General features: G+C 28.7%; 1 protein-coding gene across 9 annotated transcripts in view; it reads left to right on the top strand.

The window, feature by feature from the left end:
* The window catches only part of LOC145247311 (sodium-driven chloride bicarbonate exchanger-like), a 492,947-nt gene that overhangs the window by 297,268 nt on the left and 171,432 nt on the right, over window positions 1–24,247 (top strand). For 6 of the 9 annotated variants that reach the window (XM_080108940.1, XM_080108942.1, XM_080108939.1 and 3 more), the window contains exon 5: window positions 21,798–21,836. The exons of the other annotated variants lie outside the window; for them this stretch is intronic. In XM_080108940.1, coding sequence (XP_079965066.1) covers window positions 21,798–21,836 — 39 coding nt within the window. The remainder of the gene's footprint in view (window positions 1–21,797; window positions 21,837–24,247) is intronic. 9 annotated transcript variants of the gene reach the window in all.

Genomic DNA, 24,247 nt, shown 5'->3' on the forward strand with positions numbered 1-24,247 from the left:
CCTTTTCTTAAAGACAGCTGACGTTTGAAACATGCAATCGGTAACAATGTCCATTTAAATAATTGCATTAACAAATCCTTATGGACCAAATGGATGTATTTAAATAACACGTTTCAACAATACTTTTCCAAATCACCTTTTTATATTAACGCGCTTATATGCATCGGCAGAAGAATGTGACGTCATATCACTAAGGTAGAATAAATTGTTCTGATTGGTCAGTGAAATAATGCAGGAAGCTCAAATAGGTAACAAGAAATTCCATGCTGATTTCCGAGGCTGGCCGAAAGATTCCCAGATTAGATAAGATACACCTAAGGTCGTTGGTAGCATCAACCGAACCGTTGTGAAAATATCACTCAAGTTGAGAACAGTAGTTTGAATAATACAAATAACTAGCAGGGTGACCCGACGTTGCCTGGGATTGATGATTAACAAATCTTGCACGCTCCCACATCGTAGTCTACATTGCACTATTGAGAGTGTACTGTTGATTTTATATGTCGAGCCTTTCGGCTTGTGTGGTACTAAAGCTTCTCAAATGCACTTGTGATGTTAGGCTTTGCAGTGTGTTAACTTTGGTCAAGATCGTTCCTTTATACATCAGATTATTTCAATTATCGATATTTATTGTATACATTCCGGTACAAAACCTATCTAAGAACACTGCCAGGCACATAAAGTACCTTCGTGTGAAATTTCATGAAACTCGGCCCAACCATTTTGGAGTCCATAGGGAACAAACTCACACACATACAGGCAAAATTCCTTTTCTATAATAGTAGAGATAATAGGATACTCGTGCAGTTTGCGACGCATGCTAAAGCTGATGTTTTGTCATTTGAAAGTTCATGTAAATAACCGGGAAAAGCTGAATGAAAATTTTGTGACCTCAAAATTGAATGAAGGCGATGCTACCAAACAGGAAAAATTAAGTCAGCAAGATTTAAATCAAGAGAGAAAGAAAGAAAAAAAAAAACAGTCACTGCCTGGTGATTTCAATGCAAAAGATGGCTAATTTTTGTGAATATGCTATCAAACAGAAACAAATTTAGGCGAGATCTCTGTTCACATTACATTAAAACTTCCGCAGGCTAGTACAGTCAGAGAAGTAGGAGACAGGGAGGGAGTTCCAACGTCTATTAGTCAGAAGAAACTAACAAATGAAATGACATCAAAAGCAAAAAACATGTTAAACCAAACACCAACCAAAGCAAACCCAATTCGCTACCTCCCTTGAGGCACTTTTTTTTTTTGTTTTGTTTTTTTTTTTTTAGTTAGCTGCCAAACATTTACAAATAATTTTTTTTAACTTCATAAATTTGTATGTCATAAAAAATAAAAGGAAGACAATATAATAGTGGTTTTATGTCTGTAACCGAAACTATGTCGCAGTTCAACTCTGCAACTTGACATTTAATTATATTAATTTTATTGTGAGTTCATGTGTCATTTGTATTATTTTTATCTATCATGGGAAGAACCGCATAACCTTGTTAATTATATCAAAGGGTTTTCTGAGGAAGCATAAAACCCCTTTAAGAGGGGTTAAGGTTAGGGATGTGAAGAAATTCGTCATTTTGTACCGATGTAATATTTTAAATTATATTAAAAACATATGTGCATTAATTTTCATGAATATTTATTTATTTGCGGACTTCATAGTTGTTATTTCACAACGTTTCGGCTAATTATTCCTCTGGCCTTCCTCAGGTGGCTAATCCAACGGGATAGGAATGCTGAGTCTTAACTATATCCTCAGTAATCACTGACTTCTATAGTTGTTATCATCTCACCATGTTTTGACCAACTAATCCTCTGGCTTTGGGTAGGATTGAAACAGCCCGCAAATAAATAAATAAATATATAAATTACTCATCTCAAATGATTCCTATAATAAAATAATAATTTTCATGAAGTCTGTAAGCAACCGAAGATGTAAAGGTGCTTAGTGAACAAATAATGCCTCCATACAAAAAAAAAAGAATGTATCGAACTGGATGGACTAATAGTTATTTGAAAAATCTAGAGATAAATACACATTTGTATTATATATAAAAAATTTTTTTAAAAAACATGCTCCAAGATGGGAGTAAAAAAGAAAGGGAAAAAAACTTGGCTAGTCCAAGTCAAATATTGATTCATCAGATTAAATGCCATCGATGATAAAAACAAGTCACATATTTTAAGAATATTCTCATGCTCTACAAAAAAAAAAAGAAAAAGTAATAAAATAAAAATAAAAATTGCTTTTAAATATCATTAAAATTCGCTTACAAGATTAGTTTTATTTGTTGCGCAAGAACTCATGGTACAATGGATAAAAGTGATAAGTTAATCTGTTTTAAGTGACAATCTCTTGGGCCTTGATAGTTCAATCCTCAGTACGGGTGATACTAATAATTATTAACAATTAATGAATTACTTGAGACTTATATACGATCATGGCTAACAGAATGGCAAATAGCTATATTCATGGATTAAATAAATGGTTCCATACACATTTCTGAGTTTGGCATAAATATTCCCAAATTCAACAAAAGGTACTTGAAGAAGGTCGAGGGTCACATCGATTAATGTTGTTGGAATAACATCAATGATAATAATAATAATAATAATGATAATAATAATAATAATAATAATAATAATGATAATAATAATAATGATAATTCTAATAATACAAGACTTTCAATCTTTATGATGTTTGAGTATTCTATATCTCTCCTTCATATATACAAAATCCATGAGAAAAAAAGATGCTTCCATATTATGGAAGGCAGTATTACAAATGAATAAGGAAAGATAATAGACAGTGGGGGAAAAAAGAAAAGGTATAAATGGGGAGATTTTTATTTTTGATGACAGATGTAGAGGGAGGGGGAACGTCTATAGTATCACATATGAAGAGAATGGAGAAATTTAATGATGCGGTTGGTGCTTATGTTAAATTCCTGACAAAAACGAGAAGAGAGGAGGTATCTAGTTTACAGAGGAAGGGAAGTCAGATAATAAATATTGAAGAATTATATCTAACTTAACATTCGGTTGAAATGGCATGTCGATTTTGAAGTCATTGTTTTTGTAGGCTGTTTAAGAGGCAAAAAGGTCAATAAGTTGTGATCAAATGTAGCTTAAAATTTTCCATCGAAATGACCTTCACATTTTGTGGAAATACATTAGAAATTTACGTCTGAAATGTCAAGGCACCAGAAATGTGAGAAACTGAAGTAGAGGAATTATATTATAGTCATAGTGGATTTACCCATTCACTTATAAGGGACTCTTCCAACTAGTATAAAAATCTCAAGAGTTGATAATCTTGTGAGGGAACTACAAACTGTGCTACTTAACAGTCGGAAATACAGACAACCTTTCTTTGTAATCACTTTCTTGTACAATATATTCTTTCTACCTTTCCTAGTGTTACAACAACTACGAATCAGAAGATAGAATTGAATATCAAAATAATTATGTGAAAAGTTCTTAGATTGAAAGAAAAATGACTTGGCTGTCATCTTTGGGTACATCAGAGATGAGGAGCTGTTATAATTAGCATGATACAAATGTCATCATCTTCGCGGTTATTATATTCGCAATTTTTTGTCATAGTCGTTTAAAAAGTCTGTGAATGAAACATTAGCCAAAAACTATCTTTTTTTCTCAATCCACAAACAGAATCCTCCAATCAGTCTACTAAGTGAACCACAAATTATATATATATATATATATATATATATATATATATATACTTCCACAGTTAAGCAATATCGCAGCTAAAAAAACCCATGAAAGCCAACTAACCGGAAGCCCAACACCCCAGTTTCACCCTCATTTGAACTCATCAGTTAGACACATTTGAACTTGGGATTCGAAACCTGAATCTCTTGAATGCCAAGCAAGTATTCTACCACTTGAGCAAACAATGTTGTTTGTACGCTCTGAAAATTATATATATATATATATATATATATATATATATATATATATATATATATATATATATACTGTTTTAACAAAAACGTAGACTTCAAAGAATGGGTTGATAGCAACAAATAGTCTATTTCATTGTAAATTACAATTGTTTCAAGACCATTTGGACAAATTCAAACATTATATCATTTGAAAATTTTCACAAGAACAGCCTTTCTTCAGACTTATTGAATAAAAAAAAAACTTTTACAATAAAACATTATGGAAAACATTTCCCTGATGACTAAAATCGATAAATCATACTCAACAAGTGTATTTTGACATTTAGGAAAATATCTGCATATTTAACATGTGTTTTTACGGAAATCGGGGGAAAATAACAATAACAGTTAAATAATTAGAGATTTATAAAGAATAAGAATTGGTAGTTGAATTGGAATTGGAAATTTTGCACCGAATCAGCAATTGTATCGGAATCTAGAAAAATATTAGAATTGTCCCATCACTAATATATATATATATATATATATATATATATATATATATATATATATATGACAAAATGATTAAAAATGATGAACTGGACATGCTCAGGTCTTGAGTTCAAATCGTTTGACTGGCAGTACAGTTATATAAGCCACACTGATGATAGCTAGTATATGTGAAACATATACGTCTGTGGATAATGATTATTTATTTATAAGAAACAATTATTAAAGTTGGTTCAAGTTGAGCAATTTGAGAGAAATACGAAAAGTTTCTAATCAAGCAAGAATTCAAAAGTTCTGCCCCTTTGCAAATCGAACACTTTCTGTAACTTAGTATGTTTGTAAATAAAACATTGGGTTTGTTTCTCTCGCATTTAAATAGGACTGTCCCCGTGTCTGAATGGTTACTCAGGTCCAACCAAATCTTTTAACTGGTGGTACCGTGATATATGTCATACTGATGATTGTTAGTGATCATGAAACATATATACCTATTGATAATAAATATTTATTTATGAAAAATAAAAAATCTTCTCAAAATTACCTCAGCAAATGCATACCATTCTTTATTAAATTCAGTTCCACATCAAAATCACACAAACGTAGATCAAAACCCGTATACTGTGTGTGGAGAGGGGATCAGCAGATCAAATCCAAGTGGATTAGATGTAAGATAATCCCCACGGAATCCTTTGTAGTTGGTTGGTTCGTTGTTTTTATTTTACGGCATATCAACCCTTTTCGGGTTATTTAATGCCGAATCCAAAGATTTTGAAGAAAATTTTTTTTAATAGAGTATATTTGTTGTTTTCACGTCAGTTTCTATTTAACCCATAGTTAGGACCCTAATAGGTACTACCACTCCGGGTCAGAGTGGACCTGGGAGCAATGGTAATTAAAGGGTGGCTCCACACTCCCCAAAGCCCACAAGCTGGGGCCTCACCACTGGATATAGTTTAAGGTCATATCCAGGGCCCCCATTGAGGGACTTTTACCCTCTGCAGGGGGGCAGTCGGCGTATTCTAATGCCCCACCGACAAGGCCGGAATCCTTTGTAGTGTTAGTTGAAGTGGACAGCTCAAGTACAGAACAATATTATTATGGATGTATGAGAAAAAAGTCAATGAAAATGATTCAATACAAAAGGTTAAAATGATTCAGTATAAAATAGGAGCCTCCCCACACACCCACACATAAATTTGTGATACTTTTTCCCAGTATGTGCTGGACTGTACTTGAGGATATCATATTTTTTGGGTGGCCTGAAGAAGCTTCTGTGTATGGTTGAACTAAATTATCAAAAACTGCACTGGATTGTTAAGTCTTTAACAATCATGTTTTTTACCCACATTCACCCCTAACATCCCTAAGGGGCTACCATTTGGGATCATGCCTAGGAAAGATTAACAAGATGTTGGTTTACATTACATTTAAACTTCTGCATTTCAGTGCAGTCAGGGAAGCAGGTAGCAGAAAAAGAATGTCAAAGTCTAGCTGTTCAAGGGAAGAAACTATTAGAATAGAAAGCTTTCTGGCATTTAGGGACCTCAACAGTGAAGGGGCACAGTGCAAAAAGTTCATCAAATCACATTCCATTAAAATATTTGTAAAACAGGCACAGAGATGCAACATTGTGGCGATGGGACAGGCGTTTGAGCTTAGTTGATAAAGTGGGACCTATTAGATTGAAAACTCTTTTATGAACCCTATCCAAGAGGGAGAGGCTGGTGGTAAATGCACCATCCCAGATGTGGCAACAATATTCCACGCATGGATACATGGTGGCCTTGTAGAGGTACAAGATACTCTCAGGTTTAAGTCGTCTTCTAGCACGATAGAGGGAGCCCACCTTCCTTGCAACAGCCTTCACAATGTCCTCAGTGTATTTGTTCTAGTTCATATTGCCCGTGAATGTTAAGCCGACGAGTTTGAAGGAAGAATTCTCAGGTAGGATGTTATTTGTCATGGATACCAGTGGTTGGAAAAGCATCTCGTAATTGTTAAAGGAGAGGAGCTTAGTGTTACTAGCATTAAATGTTACCATTCATTTGCGGCCCCATGCCACTACGGTCTGGAAGTCATTTTCTAATGATTCTGCCATTGACTTAGATTTATGTACATCTGTTCTTCCCTCGTGCATGTTATAGAGCGTTGTATCATCAGCAAATATATCTATATATATATTTGCGTGTGTCTGTGTGTGTGTGTCTGTGTGTGTGTGTGTGAGCATGGTAGTTTGCTGGAAACATTGCTTAGGTATTTATGAATAATAATAGCAATGCAGGAAGCTGCTGGAATAGTGAAAGAGAAAGTCAACAAAAACGAACAATCAAAGACAATATTTTCTGTATTAATCATCACAATTATTTATTTTCCAATAGATCTTTCATATGTTATATCAGTAAATATGAAACTTACTGTTAAAATCTGTGGTGGTGGTGGTGGTGGTGGTGGTGGTGGAATATCTTTTAATATTTCGGAAGAAAGATCTCTTTCTAAAAAAAAGAAAAAAAAAAAAAGTGAAATCCATCTACAAGAAAGAAAGCATTACACACTGAACTATTGTTTTCGATTCTATTGTTTTTCTCTCAAAGATTAACACCTCAAATATTGTTTTCAATTGTTTTTTTTTTTCTCATTATCTCTTACACCTTTTCAGTTTTTTGTATTAATATCAGTCTACGTAAATACCCACATATTTATATATATACATATACACATACATCAGTTCCAAGAAAAGAGAAACTAGATCCCTGCCAAAAAGAACAAAGAAACTGGTGAATTAGAGATCAAATTATCCTTGCCCATTGGCTATGGTAAATGGGTTTGTGAATAACAAGGAATTTGATTGGCTGACTAGCAAACCTAGTACCCCGGGAACATATAAAAACATATGGCAACATCAATTTCATTCAGGAGCTTCACTAATCCTTGCAAGAATGAAATGTGGAAAATTCTGTGTAGCTTAATTGCCATATATATTTTCAAAACTTACTATAAATATATGTGTCATTTATTTATTTATTTTGCTTGTAATAAGTTTTGAACAGAAAGCACTACATAAATATTAATTGAGAATAATTTTTCCCCACCAATGTGATGTCCCAGAGGGGAGGTAGCATATATATATTTTTTTAAATATAATTACATACAGGTACATATGTCACTGTTATATGACTTATTAGTGTAACTTAATCTAGCGAGATTTGAAACCAGGAATCCCGGCTTCAGACTCTAAGTTGCTGGCTTCAAATCTTGCTAGTGATGAGTCATATAATGACGAAACATATGTCTGTAGATAATTATATTTTGATATATAATAAAAATAAATCAAAACCTTTGTTGACTGCCAGCAACCTCTCAGCCATTTTTTTTTTTTTTTTTTTTTTTGTGAAATCACAAGATTATGCATGATTTTTCTGCTGGCGGTTTAGTGTTTTAATCTGACATTTTTTTTTATTATTATTGCCTAGCTGTCCGGGAATACGGTACATTTTCTCCTACATCAGGCCAGTAACCTGTTATTACTATTATTATCATCGTTGTTATTCAAGCTGAAATATTTAGATTAGTCACGTGGGTTGCTCTTTTCTGAATCACATGAATTGTTGTAAAGTAATGTCCATTCATGTAAATAAGAAAAGTTAATTTCTTTTGTGTTTTGACAATCTTTATATATATATATATATATATATATAAAAATAAAAATTACAATTAAATTTAACAAAATGATCCAAGATGGTAAAACTAAAGTATATTATAAATATTAAAGAATTAATATTTGTAAAGTAATCTCAACCAGATATAAAAGCTTGATAAAACCAAATAGGAGGTAGAGCTTATAATAAGAGCAAACAGTTAATAAAACATGTTAAAAAACACTTTGAAAAAGAGTAAAAAAACATATTTAATCTGAAAAGGAAACACTTAATCCGCGGAGTTTCGAAGAAATACTTTCCTTCTCATCAGAGGGTAGGAATTAGCAAAATGCGGAATCGGATTTTGCATACAAAAGTATTTGATGAAACTGCAAGTAATTCAAAGATCTTACTTGATAAAAAAAGTGAAGCAGAGGGAATTTGGTGAAGAAAAAGCTGATTATACGTGAATGGATAGTCTGGTGAACGGTAAATAATCCAATTATGGTAAAATCCAAAAATATAACTCCAAGACTATCCACTTATCAAGTGTTTCCTTTTCAGATTAAATATGTTTTTTACTCTTTTTTCAAAGTGTTTTTAACATGTTTTATTAACTGTTTGCTCTTATATATACAGGATGAACCAAAAAGAGGTGGACAATAAATATACGTACTATGTAATAAGGCAATCATATTAATGAAAATTAAATGTTTTACACAGCTTTGAAATCTGCCTCTTACACTTCGACTTTTGGCTCACCCTATATATATATATATATATATATATATATATATATATATATATATATATATATATATATATATAAACTCCTTTATCTCTGATTCTTATTCTTTTTTTTTTTTTTTAATATATAAAGAACATACATTACAAACTAGAATTAGATTTCGTAGATTTGTACATCATTTAGACACACACAAGAGCTGCCTCAAGAATTTTATAGCTCTGGTAGTGAAGGGTTGAAGTTATTATTTTTATTTTATCAGTTTTTACTCCGAGCTTTCACCTTAATTTATTAAAACATTTATTGATAATAATTATTAGGATTAGTATCAGTAGTAATATTAAAGCAGTTTAATGATAACATTTAATGATAACATTTATCAAAAGCAAAAATGGGCAGAACTTTATTTATTTATTTATTTATTTAAAATTATTTATTTATTTATTTATAATTTATTTATTTACGATTTATTTATTTACAATTTATTTATTTATTTACAATTTATTTATTTATTTATTTAAAATTATTTATTTATTTATTTACAAATTATTTATTTATTTACAATTTATTTATTTATTTATTTAACTGTATCCACCCGGCATCGCCCGTGATGAAGTGAAGTTATTTTAGGTTTTAATTTTTATTTGTTTGTACCTTTTCAACTCAGAGTAGACAACTCTCATTATATTCTTCAATTTAAGAAAGGTTGATATCATTTGCTAATTTTTTATTTATTTTTATGTTTTTAAAAAAAAAATTCATATTAGCAGTCATCTAGGCCAGGCTAAGTAATTTTAAAATAAATTGCAACTAAGTTATATTGCCAATAACACAGTACAACAATAACAAATGAGAATTGCTGAGTCAGAAGCAAAATTTGATTCCTCAACTTAAATGCTATATAAGTCTGATTTTGAAAATTCGACCACATAACTGTGTATGTTAGATAAAACATTTTGGTTAATAGTACAGGGTGGTCCATTTAAATAATTGCTACTTTTATATAATATATTTGCATTTTTTGGGGGCAATGGACAACATTATCCCTCTGTCTGTTCTAGTCATATAGAAAAATGTATATATATTAATACGATTATTAGATGCTACAGCTGGTATAACAGTTCAATTTTTGCTGTATACTCCACATGGCTTTCCATATATATATATATATATATATATATATATATATATATATAGCAAAATTCTAGTTCACAAGGTGAATGTTATAGTTAATATATTATCTGAAAAAATATATTACTGACCATAATGATTTTATATTTCTTGGCTTTTTTAAAACATACATATATATATATATATATATATATATATATATATATATATATATATATATATATATATATATATATAATAAAATCAGTTAGTTTATATAGTTCAGATAGTTTCATCTGATAACAGAAGTTTTTTATTTACTATTTAAAATTATTTTAAATATGTTTTTTAGAAACGCGTTAGCTTTACTTTACTTCGATATTGACATTAGATCACAGTATGACATAGATTTCTTTTCTATATATATATATATATATATATATATATATATATATATATATATATATATATATATATATTAGTGATGAGACGATTCCAATATTTTTCCCGATTCCTACACAGTTACTAATCCCGGTTCTGATTCTTGATAAATCTCTAAATATTTACCTATAAAATGGTTATTTATTCCTGATTATCATAAAAACACACCTGTATAGATTTTTGTTTACTCATGGTTTAAAATCAATATTTATTATTTTATCACTACCAGTAGTGTAAGGTTTTGTTTTTAATAAAACCAAATCAAAATCGATATTTAAAAGAACCGCTTTGGTCATCAGGAAATGGACACAAAGTTTTCCAATACCCATAAAAGTTCAGATTTTTCCAATTCCCTATTCCGATTAATCGTCCAAACACTAATATATATATATATATATATATATATATATATATATATATATATATATATATATATATATATATATATATGAGAGAGAGAGAGAGATTTTGATCATTCAAAACATTTTTCAAATCAAGTTCCAAATAAAAAGCATACACAAGGGTAGCATAGTTCTTTACAGCCGTTTCGGGGCAGTTTTTATTTTCAGTCACACAACGAATCATAAATGTTGACTCTCTTCAAAGCATAACTTTTCAAATTATAATATATGTGTGTGTGTGTGAGTATGTTATTATTTTTCATATAACAATTTTGTATGGGGGGGGAGTATAGAAATCAATTTTTCTCTATCTTCAAAATTGTTTAGCAACTTCTGATTGGACGAAAAAACATACAAACCATTCATGTAATTTAAGGGTTCGTCGCTTGACCTGCTCTCACTGTGTTTTCGTTCGTAGTTTGTTTTACTGTTGTTTAGCGCTAGCTGGCTTTTCTTGGTGGCACTTGGCTTATCCTAGTACGCTTTTATTTGATGGACAGCGCATAGTGACCCGTGTGTGTCCGCTTAATGTCTCGACGTGTGTTTGTAGCGATATCCCATAAGCGTATGCACAGAACGCACGTTGTTGATGACCTAAAATTGCCAGCCAGTAACAAAACAATGGAATTATGTATATTTGTCTGCATCTATGTCTATACTAGTTGCACCTATCCGGCGTTTCTCAGATTACAGGAAAGCCGTTTGAATTTTTTTTTTTATTTGTTTGCACATTTTAAAAATTATACAGGAAAATAAAAATAAAATAAGTTGTAAGTTAGACAACTCTTGTTATATTATTCAAATATGTATATGGATTATCTTCCCCTATTTTTATTCCTATTTGTTAGTGATTCTTTTCATATTATCAGTTTTCTGAGCTGCTTTAAAATGGAGCAGATACATCAAATCCATTTTTAAAGTTGCTGGGAAAATGGTTGGCTCATTCTACTGCTCCAGAAACTACTCGAATTTTGATGCAATCCTCTACCTGTGTAAGAGTCAGATTCGACTTCACAATCTAGTGGTAGATGATTAAAAGCTATTTAAATCTAACTTGGAACATCTGACAAGATAATTTTATTATCTCAACTTGGCCTTTTTGGTCAAGATCAAAGTGTAGTATCTGTTCCGGCAGATACTGCAAGCTATGACTAGCAAAGACCAGATGTGGGGGCAACCCCACATGCCTGACCTTTAACCAGCTCCCATTTCCCACCTCTCGGGAGCTGGACCCCTTTTTCCCTTCCCCCTCCCTTCACTCCTCACATTAAAAATTGGCCTTGTGCATAATTTGCTCGGTGGGGGAGCAAATAAATACCATCTGTTCCGGCAGATGCTGCACTTAAGATAATTTGTACCAGTCAATGGAGGGGAAACCCTCTATACTGGGACAATTATTATTTTTGGTAACCAGAGTGCCCCCTTTTAGGGGAGCTGGTTTTTACCTCACATTAAAAACGGCCTTGTGCCTAATTTGCTCAGTGGGGGAGCAAATAAATACCATCTGTTCCGGCAGATACTGCAGCTATGACTAGCTATGACTAGCTATGACTAGCAAAGACCAGATGTGGGGGCAACCCCACATGCCTGACCATTAACCAGCTCCCATTTCCCACCTCTCGGGAGCTGGTCCCCTTTTTCCCTTCCCCCTCCCTTCACTCCTCACATTAAAAATCGGCCTTGTGCCTAATTTGCTCGGTGGGGGAGCAAATAAATACCATCTGTTCTTCAGATGCTGCACTTCCATTTCTTGTTCTCTTTCGAAGGAGGATTAGTCCTTCACGACTGAGACAATTTTTTTATTTTTGTACCTTTTCTCCATGTTAAAAAACGACCCTGGTGTCTAACTCTGTCTCGTGGGGAGGCATTGTAAGTAGGTACAACCGTTCACTACCTGATCTTATAACACAAGTTGCATATTGGTCACTGACAGTAAAAATAAATTAAATAATTTTTCTATTATCTAACACCAAACGTGAGTTTTTGACCAAATTATTAGCCATCTTCCAATAAATAATACTGCTAATAAAGTCCATGATATAATAATCAATAATAGGAAATGATAGTAAACTTGTAATGTTTTTGTGAAGTTAACTTCCAATTCGAGAGTGAAAAAAGTGTAATTGTTTATTTGATAGCTAAACTATTAATAGATAGAAACAATTGTTCATTGCAAGAATTCAAGACAAAAGTTGAATTTGTCTATCGGCATATTGACCAGCAACCACACATTATAACAATAACCAATTTATATATATTTATTTTATATAATTTATACTGACGACTAGCTGGGCCTGTGGAAATTCCACAGTGAACTCTTTCATATGTAATATATTGATGTTGGCATTCTGTGAATGTTCAGCGTAAATGGAAACGCCCTGATATTATTGTAGCTCTTTTGTTAAAACTGCAAAAGTATTTATCTAAGCTAGCAGGGATATCCTGGTCACAAAATATGCATAAATATGATATTTTAATTTATACAGATTTCATATATATCACTATAGCGTCAATCTTCTATCGTTCTTATATATTATAAAGCTGTAATTTCAAAAATAAAAATATATATTCATATGACTTGGGTGCATCAGCTTGAATCGAAACAAAAACCAAAACTTGTGAAGAATATATATATATATATATCATTTTAGTTCCTTCAGCTAGAATCGAAATTGAAACCGAAACTTATGAAGAATTCTTAGTAAAATTATTCATAAAAAAAATAGATGATTTGAGTGCAATCAACTACAATCGAAACTAATACTTATGAAGAATTCTTGGTAAAATTATTTATTACAAGAAATAGAAGGTCATAACAATTAAACGACAGTCACTCAGAAGAAAAAAGATGTCAGCATGGCACACAAAATAACACACATGCTATCGTATTAATATATAGATAATTACAAATGGAGAAAGAAACAGAGTAGTTACCAGTAGGACTGAGGGTTTGTGGTAGGGTTTAATGAGTTTGTTGTTTTTTTTTATTTGTGACTGAAATCATTGTTTGCAAATATTAGAAAGAATATTATTTGAAAAATAAATCCACAAAATTAATACAAACTATTAATAAGGTTCACTATTTTTCCCAGTCACCGTAACCTATTATTATTAGTCTTATTATTATCATTTTTAGTAGTGATAATATTTAATACTTACAGGTTGGGGCATGGAATTTCTTCACTTATTCTAATTTCCCGGATAACGCCGGCATACAGGTTGGCTAGTTTCATTTATATTCATGAAAAATCATCTTTTTTTTATTTATTTATTTTTATTTATTTATTTTTATTTATTTATTTATTTTTTTTTTTTTTTGTAAAAACAAGATAGATTCGTTTTTTAACACAGTGTATACAATACTTCTTTTCAAACACGGAAATTCTTGAAACTATACAGAATTTTGAACTGGATTATTTATTCAATCCACAGGAGTAGATTTGTTCTGCTATCTACTCAACATCTTTGTTCATTACCCCACGAGTCCATGTTGTCAAAACAACAAAGATGAGAATTGTAGTCCGACTAATCCAAATAAATCAATCCTTAACTTAAAAATCCCATAACAAAACACCAAACGTGTTAATAAGTTCAGAATCTGTATGATGCATATCTAACTTGTGATGCATGAAAATCAATTAACGCTGCTGAAATTACCTCCCTTATGCACATCTGAGTGTCCAAGAGTTGCAATGAAGAATATGTAAGATTAAAAAATAAAAATAGAAAAGTCCTCCCCAAAAACGTAAATATTGATTGATTACGTTTGCATTGAATTAATGTTATCATGGTTATCTCCCTTGATGTCAAAGAATTGTTTGAATGAAAGATTAAAACGCACTTGCAAATACATGAATGAAATCTTAATGAAGTAATAGTAGTCGTAATTTGTATTTCATTTGATGATACATCAATAGTTCTACTTCTTCTAACTGCTTATACTAATATTAATCAAGCAAATTTAAAAAAAAAAAAAATAGGACAAGCAGTTTGTTCCAGTTAGGGTGTGTAGGACTGGCTTAATGGATAATTTTACTAGGTCATATTGAGTATGAAATGCAATTACATCTGATTCTGAGGCTCTCAATTTGAGAGATGTCAGAAGTGTGGGATCACTTTTTAGATACAATTACTCCCAGGTTTACTCTGATGTGGAGTAGTAGAGCCTGTCATTGTCAAGATCTTATTGATGAATTAAATAAAATGTAAAATTTACAGACTATTCATTCACAAAATATACATTCACGAATCTAATTAATTTACAAGACAAACCAAATTCAAGAAATTCTGGAAGGCTGTGTGGAAGTCCTCTTGTGTGAACATGTCAGTGGCCCTCGTCACAGCCTTTTTCATCTCCGCAATTATCTCATAACAACAACCTCTAAGGTTTTCCTAGAGCTTAAAGAATAAACAAAAGTCACAGGGAGCAAAGTCTTGACAATAGGGAGGGTGAGGAACTGTCTTGATGCCCATCTTGGTCAAATATTCTGTGACAAAAATGAGGTATCCTCATGACAAACTTGGGGTAAATCTTCCGCCATCCCTCACAAAATCCTTGCCTTTCTTGAATCTCTTATGTCACTCAAATTCTGATGCTTGATTTATGCAAAATGGCGCAAAAGCAATCCGAAGTATTCCATACCTTTTTCCAAGTTTAAAACAAAATTTTATTGTATATCGTTCTTCTAAAGTGTCATCACGTCCAAATTTGTATTTTTGAAATTCACCAGATGTGACAATCAGGCTTTAGTAGTGTGTGTTCCAGATCCTGCTGTAGCTGTCCATTTGAATCTGAAATCATAAAAATTGATCAGTCATCTCATACGATGTATAGCAATAACATACTGAATTTTCAAGAGTCTATGATAATTTTAAATGCCTTTACAAAAGAAGACTGGAAACTTATTGAAGGCACATCATGTGTGTGTGTGTGTGTGTGTGTATATATATATATATATATATATATATATATGTATATCATTATTATTATTATTAATGTTGTTATTATTATTATTATTATTATTATTTTCTGTATTTACATAAAACTTTATCTTATTTTCAGTATTTACTTTGACAGTAATCGATACGTAAGTAGACCTAGGTAATAAGTTTGGAAAATATATATAGCAATTAAGCTACATAGAATTTTCTGTGTTTCATTCTTGTTAGGATTTGTCAGGCTATTGCATTGAAAATATATATATATATATGTATATATATATATATGTGTGTGTGTGTGTAAAAGGCACTTTGTGTGTGTGGGTGTAAATCTAATCCCTATAGGCTTGGAAACGGCTGGGCAGATTTTTTTGAAATTTCATATAAATGTACTTTGTGTCTGGCAGTGTTCTTATATAGGTTTAGTATCGGAATACCTCTGAAAAATATCAAAAATCGATAATCGAAAAAATTTAATTAAAGAAGGAACAACCCGATTTTGACAAAAGTTAACACTCTAATACAGCCTAATATCACAAGTGCATTTTAAAAGTTTTATCACCGCACAAGCAGAAAGGTCCAGCATATAAACTCCAGAGTATGTTTTTTGATAAGCCATTATATAACAATATTTTTAATAAAATCAACAGTAGGCTCTCTACAGTGCAATGTAAACTATAGTGTCTTGTGGACTAATCACTGTATGGAAATATTTGAAGTTTCATTCCGGTGCATCGTGGTGGGTCCCCGACTAGAGTAGGAAATCAATCGATTGAAAAATGTGCAATTCCACCGATTTTGATGACAATAAATGTATTGAAAGTATGGAACATTCATTGATCCTAATTCAATCCCAGCCAACGTTGGGTCTCCTTGCTAGTATATATATATATATATATATATATATATATATATATATATATATATATATATATATATATACAATTGCTTTGAGCTGTATAAAATCTTACTTCATCTGAATAAGGTTTTCTTGCCATGAAAAATATATTCATTATACTTTTAAATTTTATTTTTATCTTAACTCATTCTTTTAAGTTTCTCGTCTATTCATCAATATATATATATATATATATATATATATATATATATATATATATAATACTCTATTCATAAAATATATATAATTGTTTATGTATATATTATATATAATCGTCTATTCATCAATATATATATAATCGTCTATTCATAAAATATATATATATATATATATATATTATATATATAATCGTCTGTTCATAAATATATATAATTGTGTTTATTTATATATATAAATATAATCGTCTATTCATGAAAAAATATATAATTGTTAATCTGATGGCTAAAAAAATCATAATGAATGTTTATTAATATGCTAAGCTGATCTTTGCTTATTAAGTAATAACTGAAAAAATGTCTTCGTTTTATGTATATATTGAAATCAGTTGATTTTTTTTATGCTAATGCCGATTGGATCAAATGTGCACGTGTTTAAACACTCAAAACGTTTTTATTTTTAAACACGACTTTGTCAAACGGTTATGAGATTTCCTATGAACTATCATGAACGTTATGGCAAAGAATGAACACTGCCTAAAGATAAAATTTCCAGTATTCTCAACGGTTTTCATTTTGATTAAGTTCGCTACATTTTGTGACCAAGAGGGAAGCACCGCTCGAAATATCAAAATAAAGTATAACAAATTAGACACATCCCTTTTTTTTACTTCCTACCCTAATTATAACCCTGAATACAATATATTATTTATACCATATATATATATATATATATATATATATATATATATATATATATATATGGTATATATTATATATCGTATATATTATATATGGTATATATTATATATGGTATATATTATATATATGGTATATATTATATATATGGTATATATTATATATTATTATATATATTATATATATGGTATATATTATATATATATTATTATATATATATTATGTATATGGTATATATTATATATATTATGTATATGGTATATATTATATATATGGTATATATTATATATATATTATTATATATATTATGTATATGGTATATATATATGGTATATATTATATATATATTATTATATATATTATATATATGGTATATATTATATATTATTATATATATTATATATATGGTATATATTATATATTATTATATATATTATATATATGGTATATATTATATATATATTATTATATATATTATATATATGGTATATATTATATATTATTATATATATTATATATATGGTATATATTATATATTATTATATATATTATATATATGGTATATATTATATATATATATTATATATATGGTATATATTATATATATTATTATATATATTATATATATGGTATATATTATATATATATCATATATATGGTATATATTATATATATATTATATATATGGTATATATTATATATATATATTATATATATGGTATATATTATATATATGGTATATTATATATATATAGTATATATTATATATATATTATATATATATTATATATATGGTATATATTATATATTATTATATATATTATATATATGGTATATATTATATATTATTATATATATTATATATATGGTATATATTATATATATATTATTATATATATTATATATATGGTATATATTATATATTATTATATATATTATATATATGGTATATATTATATATTATTATATATATTATATATATGGTATATATTATATATATATATTATATATATGGTATATATTATATATATTATTATATATATTATATATATGGTATATATTATATATATATCATATATATGGTATATATTATATATATATTATATATATGGTATATATTATATATATATATTATATATATGGTATATATTATATATATGGTATATATTATATATATATTATATATATGGTATATATTATATATATATTATTATATATATTATATATATGGTATATATTATATATATATTATTATATATATGTTATATATTATATATATATTATTATACATATTATATATATGTTATATATTATATATATATTATTATACATATTATATATATGGTATATTTTATATATATATTATTATATATATTATATATATGTTATATATTATATATATATTATTATATATATTATATATATGGTATATATTATATATATATTATTATATATATTATATATATGTTATATATTATATATATTATTATATATATTATATATGTTATATATTATATATATTATTATATATATTATATATATGTTATATATTATATATATTATTATATATATTATATATATGGTATATATTGTATATATATTATTATATATATTATATATATGGTATATATTATATATATTATATATATATTATATATATGGTATATATTATATATATTATATATATATTATATATATGGTATATATTATATATATTATATATATATATTATATATATGGTGTATATTATATATATGGTATATATTATTATATATATTATATATTATTATTTATATTATATATATGGTATATATATTATGTATATATTAATATATATTTCAAATATATGGTATACATTATATATATATTATATATATATATATTATATATATATATCATATATTATATATATATATTATTATATATATATTATATATGGTAAATATTATATGTATTATATATATATATATTATATATGGTATATATTATATATATTATATATCTATATTATATATGGTATATATTATATGTATTATTATATATATATATTACATATGGTATATTATATATATATATATATATATTATTATATATATATATTATGTACGGTATATATTATATATATTATATATACATATTATGTATGGTATATATTATATATATTATTATATATACATATTATATATGGTATATATTACATATATTATATATGGTATATATTATATATATATTATTATATATGGTATATATTATATATATATTGTATGTGGTATATATTATATATATTATATATATATATTATATATGGTATATTATATATATATATTATATATGGTATATATTATATATCATAATATATTATATACATATTATTATGTATATTATATATATTATATATATATATTATGCATATTATATATATGATATATATATATTATGCATATTATATATATGATATATATATATTATATGTAAATTATGGAATTAATAACATAACATTGAAAACTGAAAATTTTTATATGTTTACTGACGTTCCGTCTCTATGCAAAGACTTTTTCAAGATGACTATGATTTTTTTTTTTTTCAAATCGTTCGTCTTGGGAAAATCTTAGCATAAAGACGGAATATCAATGAATATATAAACAATTTTCCGGGGGGGGGGGGTTCAAAACCAACACAGAACTCTTTCAGATAATTTTCTTCACAGTATTTTGTGTACTTAAAATGATTTTCTGTTTTTTTGATCAATTAACGAAAATCCTCAATTAATGTTGTTTGACGTTTATTGTCACTTGTCTGCGAGTTTTGCACCTAGTCATTTCAAAGAAATAATGCTGATGATATTCACGATATAATATTGATAATAGCTAGTGATATTTAAATTGTAATGTTAGTTTGTGAAGCTAACATCCATAATACAGTCAATTTAAAGGTGAAAATATATATAATTGTTAATCTGATGGCTAAAAAAGAACCATAATGAATTTTTATTAATATGCTAAGCTGATTTTTGCTTATTAAGTAATAACTGAAAAAATGTCTTCGTTTTACAAATCTTCCAGGCTTGAATAAGTATATTTTGAGAGAAATAGAAGCAAAATACGTTTCTTCTTGTTCTTACAAAAACATTTGGATGCTGTATTGCTAATAATGTGTGATTTTAATTTTATTCAAAAGAGTTTCATAGTATTGTTGTGTATGGAATTACAATTTGTTCAGTTCTTGTGTTATCAAGAATTTGAATAACTTAATAATAAAGCGATTATATTATGGGTATTTATGTAGCGCTGAATAGCTTTTTCGTCTTTTTCAGGGGCGAATAACTGTGGTGACATAAACATTGTCCTTAATTATATTTCCTGCAATTGACATATCTTGTATTATTTGGATTACCATTCTTATCTTAGATATTATTCTCACAATATTTCTCCCGATGTAATCTACAAACTTCAGAGGTATCTTACCGAACTCAAAAATCTTTATGGAATTTCAAACTGAACCTCTTTATTTAATCCACAAGGGGAGATTGTCCTTGCTCTGTCAGCCATGACCGGTAAAAGTATTAATTCTATTTTATCTTATTCTTAATTATTATCGTCTGTGGTAAGGATTGAATCGACAATCTCCAACTTTTTAACCAATGTCTTTAACCATTATTTTAACAAAACTTGAAACAATCGGTTTTTTTTTTGGTTTTTTTTTATATTTGCCAAAGAGGAAGAAGGAGGAGAGGCAATCGATCTTAATTTACTATTTTCATTATATATTTTATGAATCAGATTTTTCATTAAACTATGGCGTGGTCCCTAGCCTTTGTAGAGTCATTTTTGGAGGACAAAGATGTTTACTGCATGGCTCTTGGCAATACCCAAAGACGCTAGCGTTGTCCAAAAATGGTTCTATCAGAGGGATTGAATATTAACGCATTTAGCTGTTTTGCATTGGAATCGATTGATGGATTTTACAGCATATCAATCTCAAAGAGTTATTTAATGAAAAAAAAAATTATCAAAAAAAATTGATAAAAAAAAAAAAAATTATTAAAATGATGCTGCCTTTTCTTTTTTTCAGAATTAATTTGTTTTATGAACGTGATAATTTTTTGCTGTTGTTGTTTTGAGGTTAGCCAACACTCTTCTTTGCGATTCATATCTTTTCATCAATTAACTAAAAAGTTGTGTTTTTTATATAATAAAACGGTTGATAAAACTAAAAAAAAAAAACAGATTTAGATTAAAGAGGTTCTTCTTGTGATTCTTTTTTTGTTTCGTTTTTTTTTTTTTTTTTGTAAAATGAGTTCTTATATCTTTTCTCTGTAAAAGACGAATAACGTATTACTATATTTTCTCTTAAGAAAATACAGATGGGACTGACGCTGGAATGGCTCGGGCAGGTAAACATATCCCCTTACACCACAAAAAAAAAAAAGAAATTAATTAATTAATTAAAAAGAAAAAGGTTAATAATAAAAGAAACGTTTTTAAAAAAACAAAAAAAAAACAATTAAAACAAGGTTTTGAATTTTTAAAGATAATTAATTAATTAATTAATTAATTAAAAAAAGAAAACCTGCATCTTGTTTTGTCCCTTTATTTATAATTTTATTACTTTTATTTTTTTTGTTCAGTGACTTGTGTGTCTAGTGGTCACCTTTTTGTTTTTTTATCCATTAATGTTGCCTGCATCGTCCTTCCTTAAAGATTTTCTTTCTTTTTTTTGTTTAAAGTTCAAATAAATTTTGTTTTTTACATATATATATATATATATATATATATATATATATATATATATATATATATATATCTTTTTTTAATTTACATTATTATTATTATTATTATTTTTTTTTTTTTTTTTTTTTTTTTTTTTTTTTTTGTTAGCGTTCTTCAGCATGTGAAATGGCATTATTTTTTCTGACCACCTGTGTTGGCCATGTATTTGTGATTTTGAACCGTGTTGCCACTAACGGATTTTTGTTTTTTTTTACATTCACCGTCATCTTTTTAAAAAAAATGTTTTTTGACTGTTAGTATCATGACTATCACTCCAATCGTATATCATTTGCACACTACAGGATCCACTAGTACCACTATTATTGATGTTAATATTGCTGCTGCTCCTGCTTGTGTGTTTTTAGTTAATTCATAATTGTTTGCACTTGGTCATTTATCATGTTTGCATTATAATTATAATATATTATAATAATTATAATTCTGTGTTCCATTCAGTATTGAAATGTCATGGAACAATCAATATTACTAATATACTAGCAGTGTAAAGTTACGCAAATTTACACATGGGACCCAAAACGTTATAGCAAAGTACGTCACAAAAGAACATAGGACAAGTAATAACTCAACTCCTTTTTTTTTTTTTTTTGTAACAATGACAACATTTATCTCCTCATTCTCCTGCCACGCATAACTTCTCATTATGGTTATTAAGTCACCCACGTCTCTAAGGGATCACCACACTCTTCAGCAAGAACAATTTGGTGTTGACTTTCAAGCCGACTTCGCAGATGTGAGGTAGCATGATGTGGCGTTCACTTGAAACCACACCAAAGACCATAACCGTGTCGCGAAACTTTGTTTTCATCATGCTGGGCACGTTCTTGTTATTGGTGGCAATCTAGCGATGAAGGTTTTGAAGGTGCTAGCAACGGCCATGTTGTCATAACTTGGATTGGTTGAGAGCATGAGTTGTACAGCAGCGCATCTCCAATCTCACTCGTTGAACATTGTGTCACTTTCAGACATGATAGAAGTCTCCTATCGCTCTTGGAATTTGTACACAACTGACCAACTAGAAGTGAAAACCTCGGTTTTCATCAAACAGAAATGGAATCATGTCGTCTTTTCTATGACAACAATTTAACGTTCCACTTTGTATTTTAGCTTACTGGTGGGTTTATAACAGTTTATACACCTGTGTCGTCATTTGTGTATTCATTCTTTTTGTGGAATGTTAGCTGTTTCACCACATTTCGGCCAACTCCTCCTTTGGCCTTCTTCAGGTTATTAACCTTGATGGGATAGGAATGTTCAGTCTCTTTCTTAACTGTATCCCCAGTAATTATTGCCTTCCACGGTTGTTGTCTCACCACATTTCGGACAACTAATCCTCTGGCCTGCTTTAGGTAGGATTGAAACTGCTGTCTTCAGACAATACTTACCTGAAACCGTAGAGACTCAACGTCTCTATCTACTGTGCCACAGGCCTCAGGGTCATCCGTATCTCAAAGGATTCCAAAATTAAATTAATTAAAAATAAATGTATGATTTTTAAAAAATAAAAAAATAAAAATTATATATCATACCTGTGTTGTCGTTGTGAACCCAGGTTCTTTTCATTTGCTAACAAACTCACTCACACACTGATGTTTATGTAAAAGGCTTAGGGTTAGGTACTACCGAAAAATAATAGCTATTTCCCTCGGAACAGAAGGGAGAGTTATCAGCCTTGAGAAACAGGGGATCTATCATGACAGTCTTGGAAGGTAAACAGAAATCACAGACTTTAATCCTCCTGCATCCAGTGGTTTCTACCTTACAATCTTGCTCTGTAAGTTGTAGAATAAATCTTTTAAAAGGTTATATTTTGTCATCTGCTCATTGTTGAGGGTATTTAGTTCTCTCCCACTGCAAGAACTGTGACATCAGGGTCGGAAAGTGGGATTGAGAAGCCAGCGCCCCAGAGGAGAGGTACTCTGACCTGCAAAAGGTGCCTGGGAAACCCCCGTCGGCATTCCCCGGTGAGGGCGCCTCAGGCGATTAGCAATAAAGTAACCCTTTCTTAAAGATAGAA

The sequence above is a fragment of the Euprymna scolopes genome, chromosome 25 (assembly GCF_053919585.1).
Source record: "Euprymna scolopes isolate OS-2025 chromosome 25, ASM5391958v1, whole genome shotgun sequence".
Taxonomy (NCBI): Eukaryota; Metazoa; Mollusca; class Cephalopoda; order Sepiida; family Sepiolidae; genus Euprymna; species Euprymna scolopes.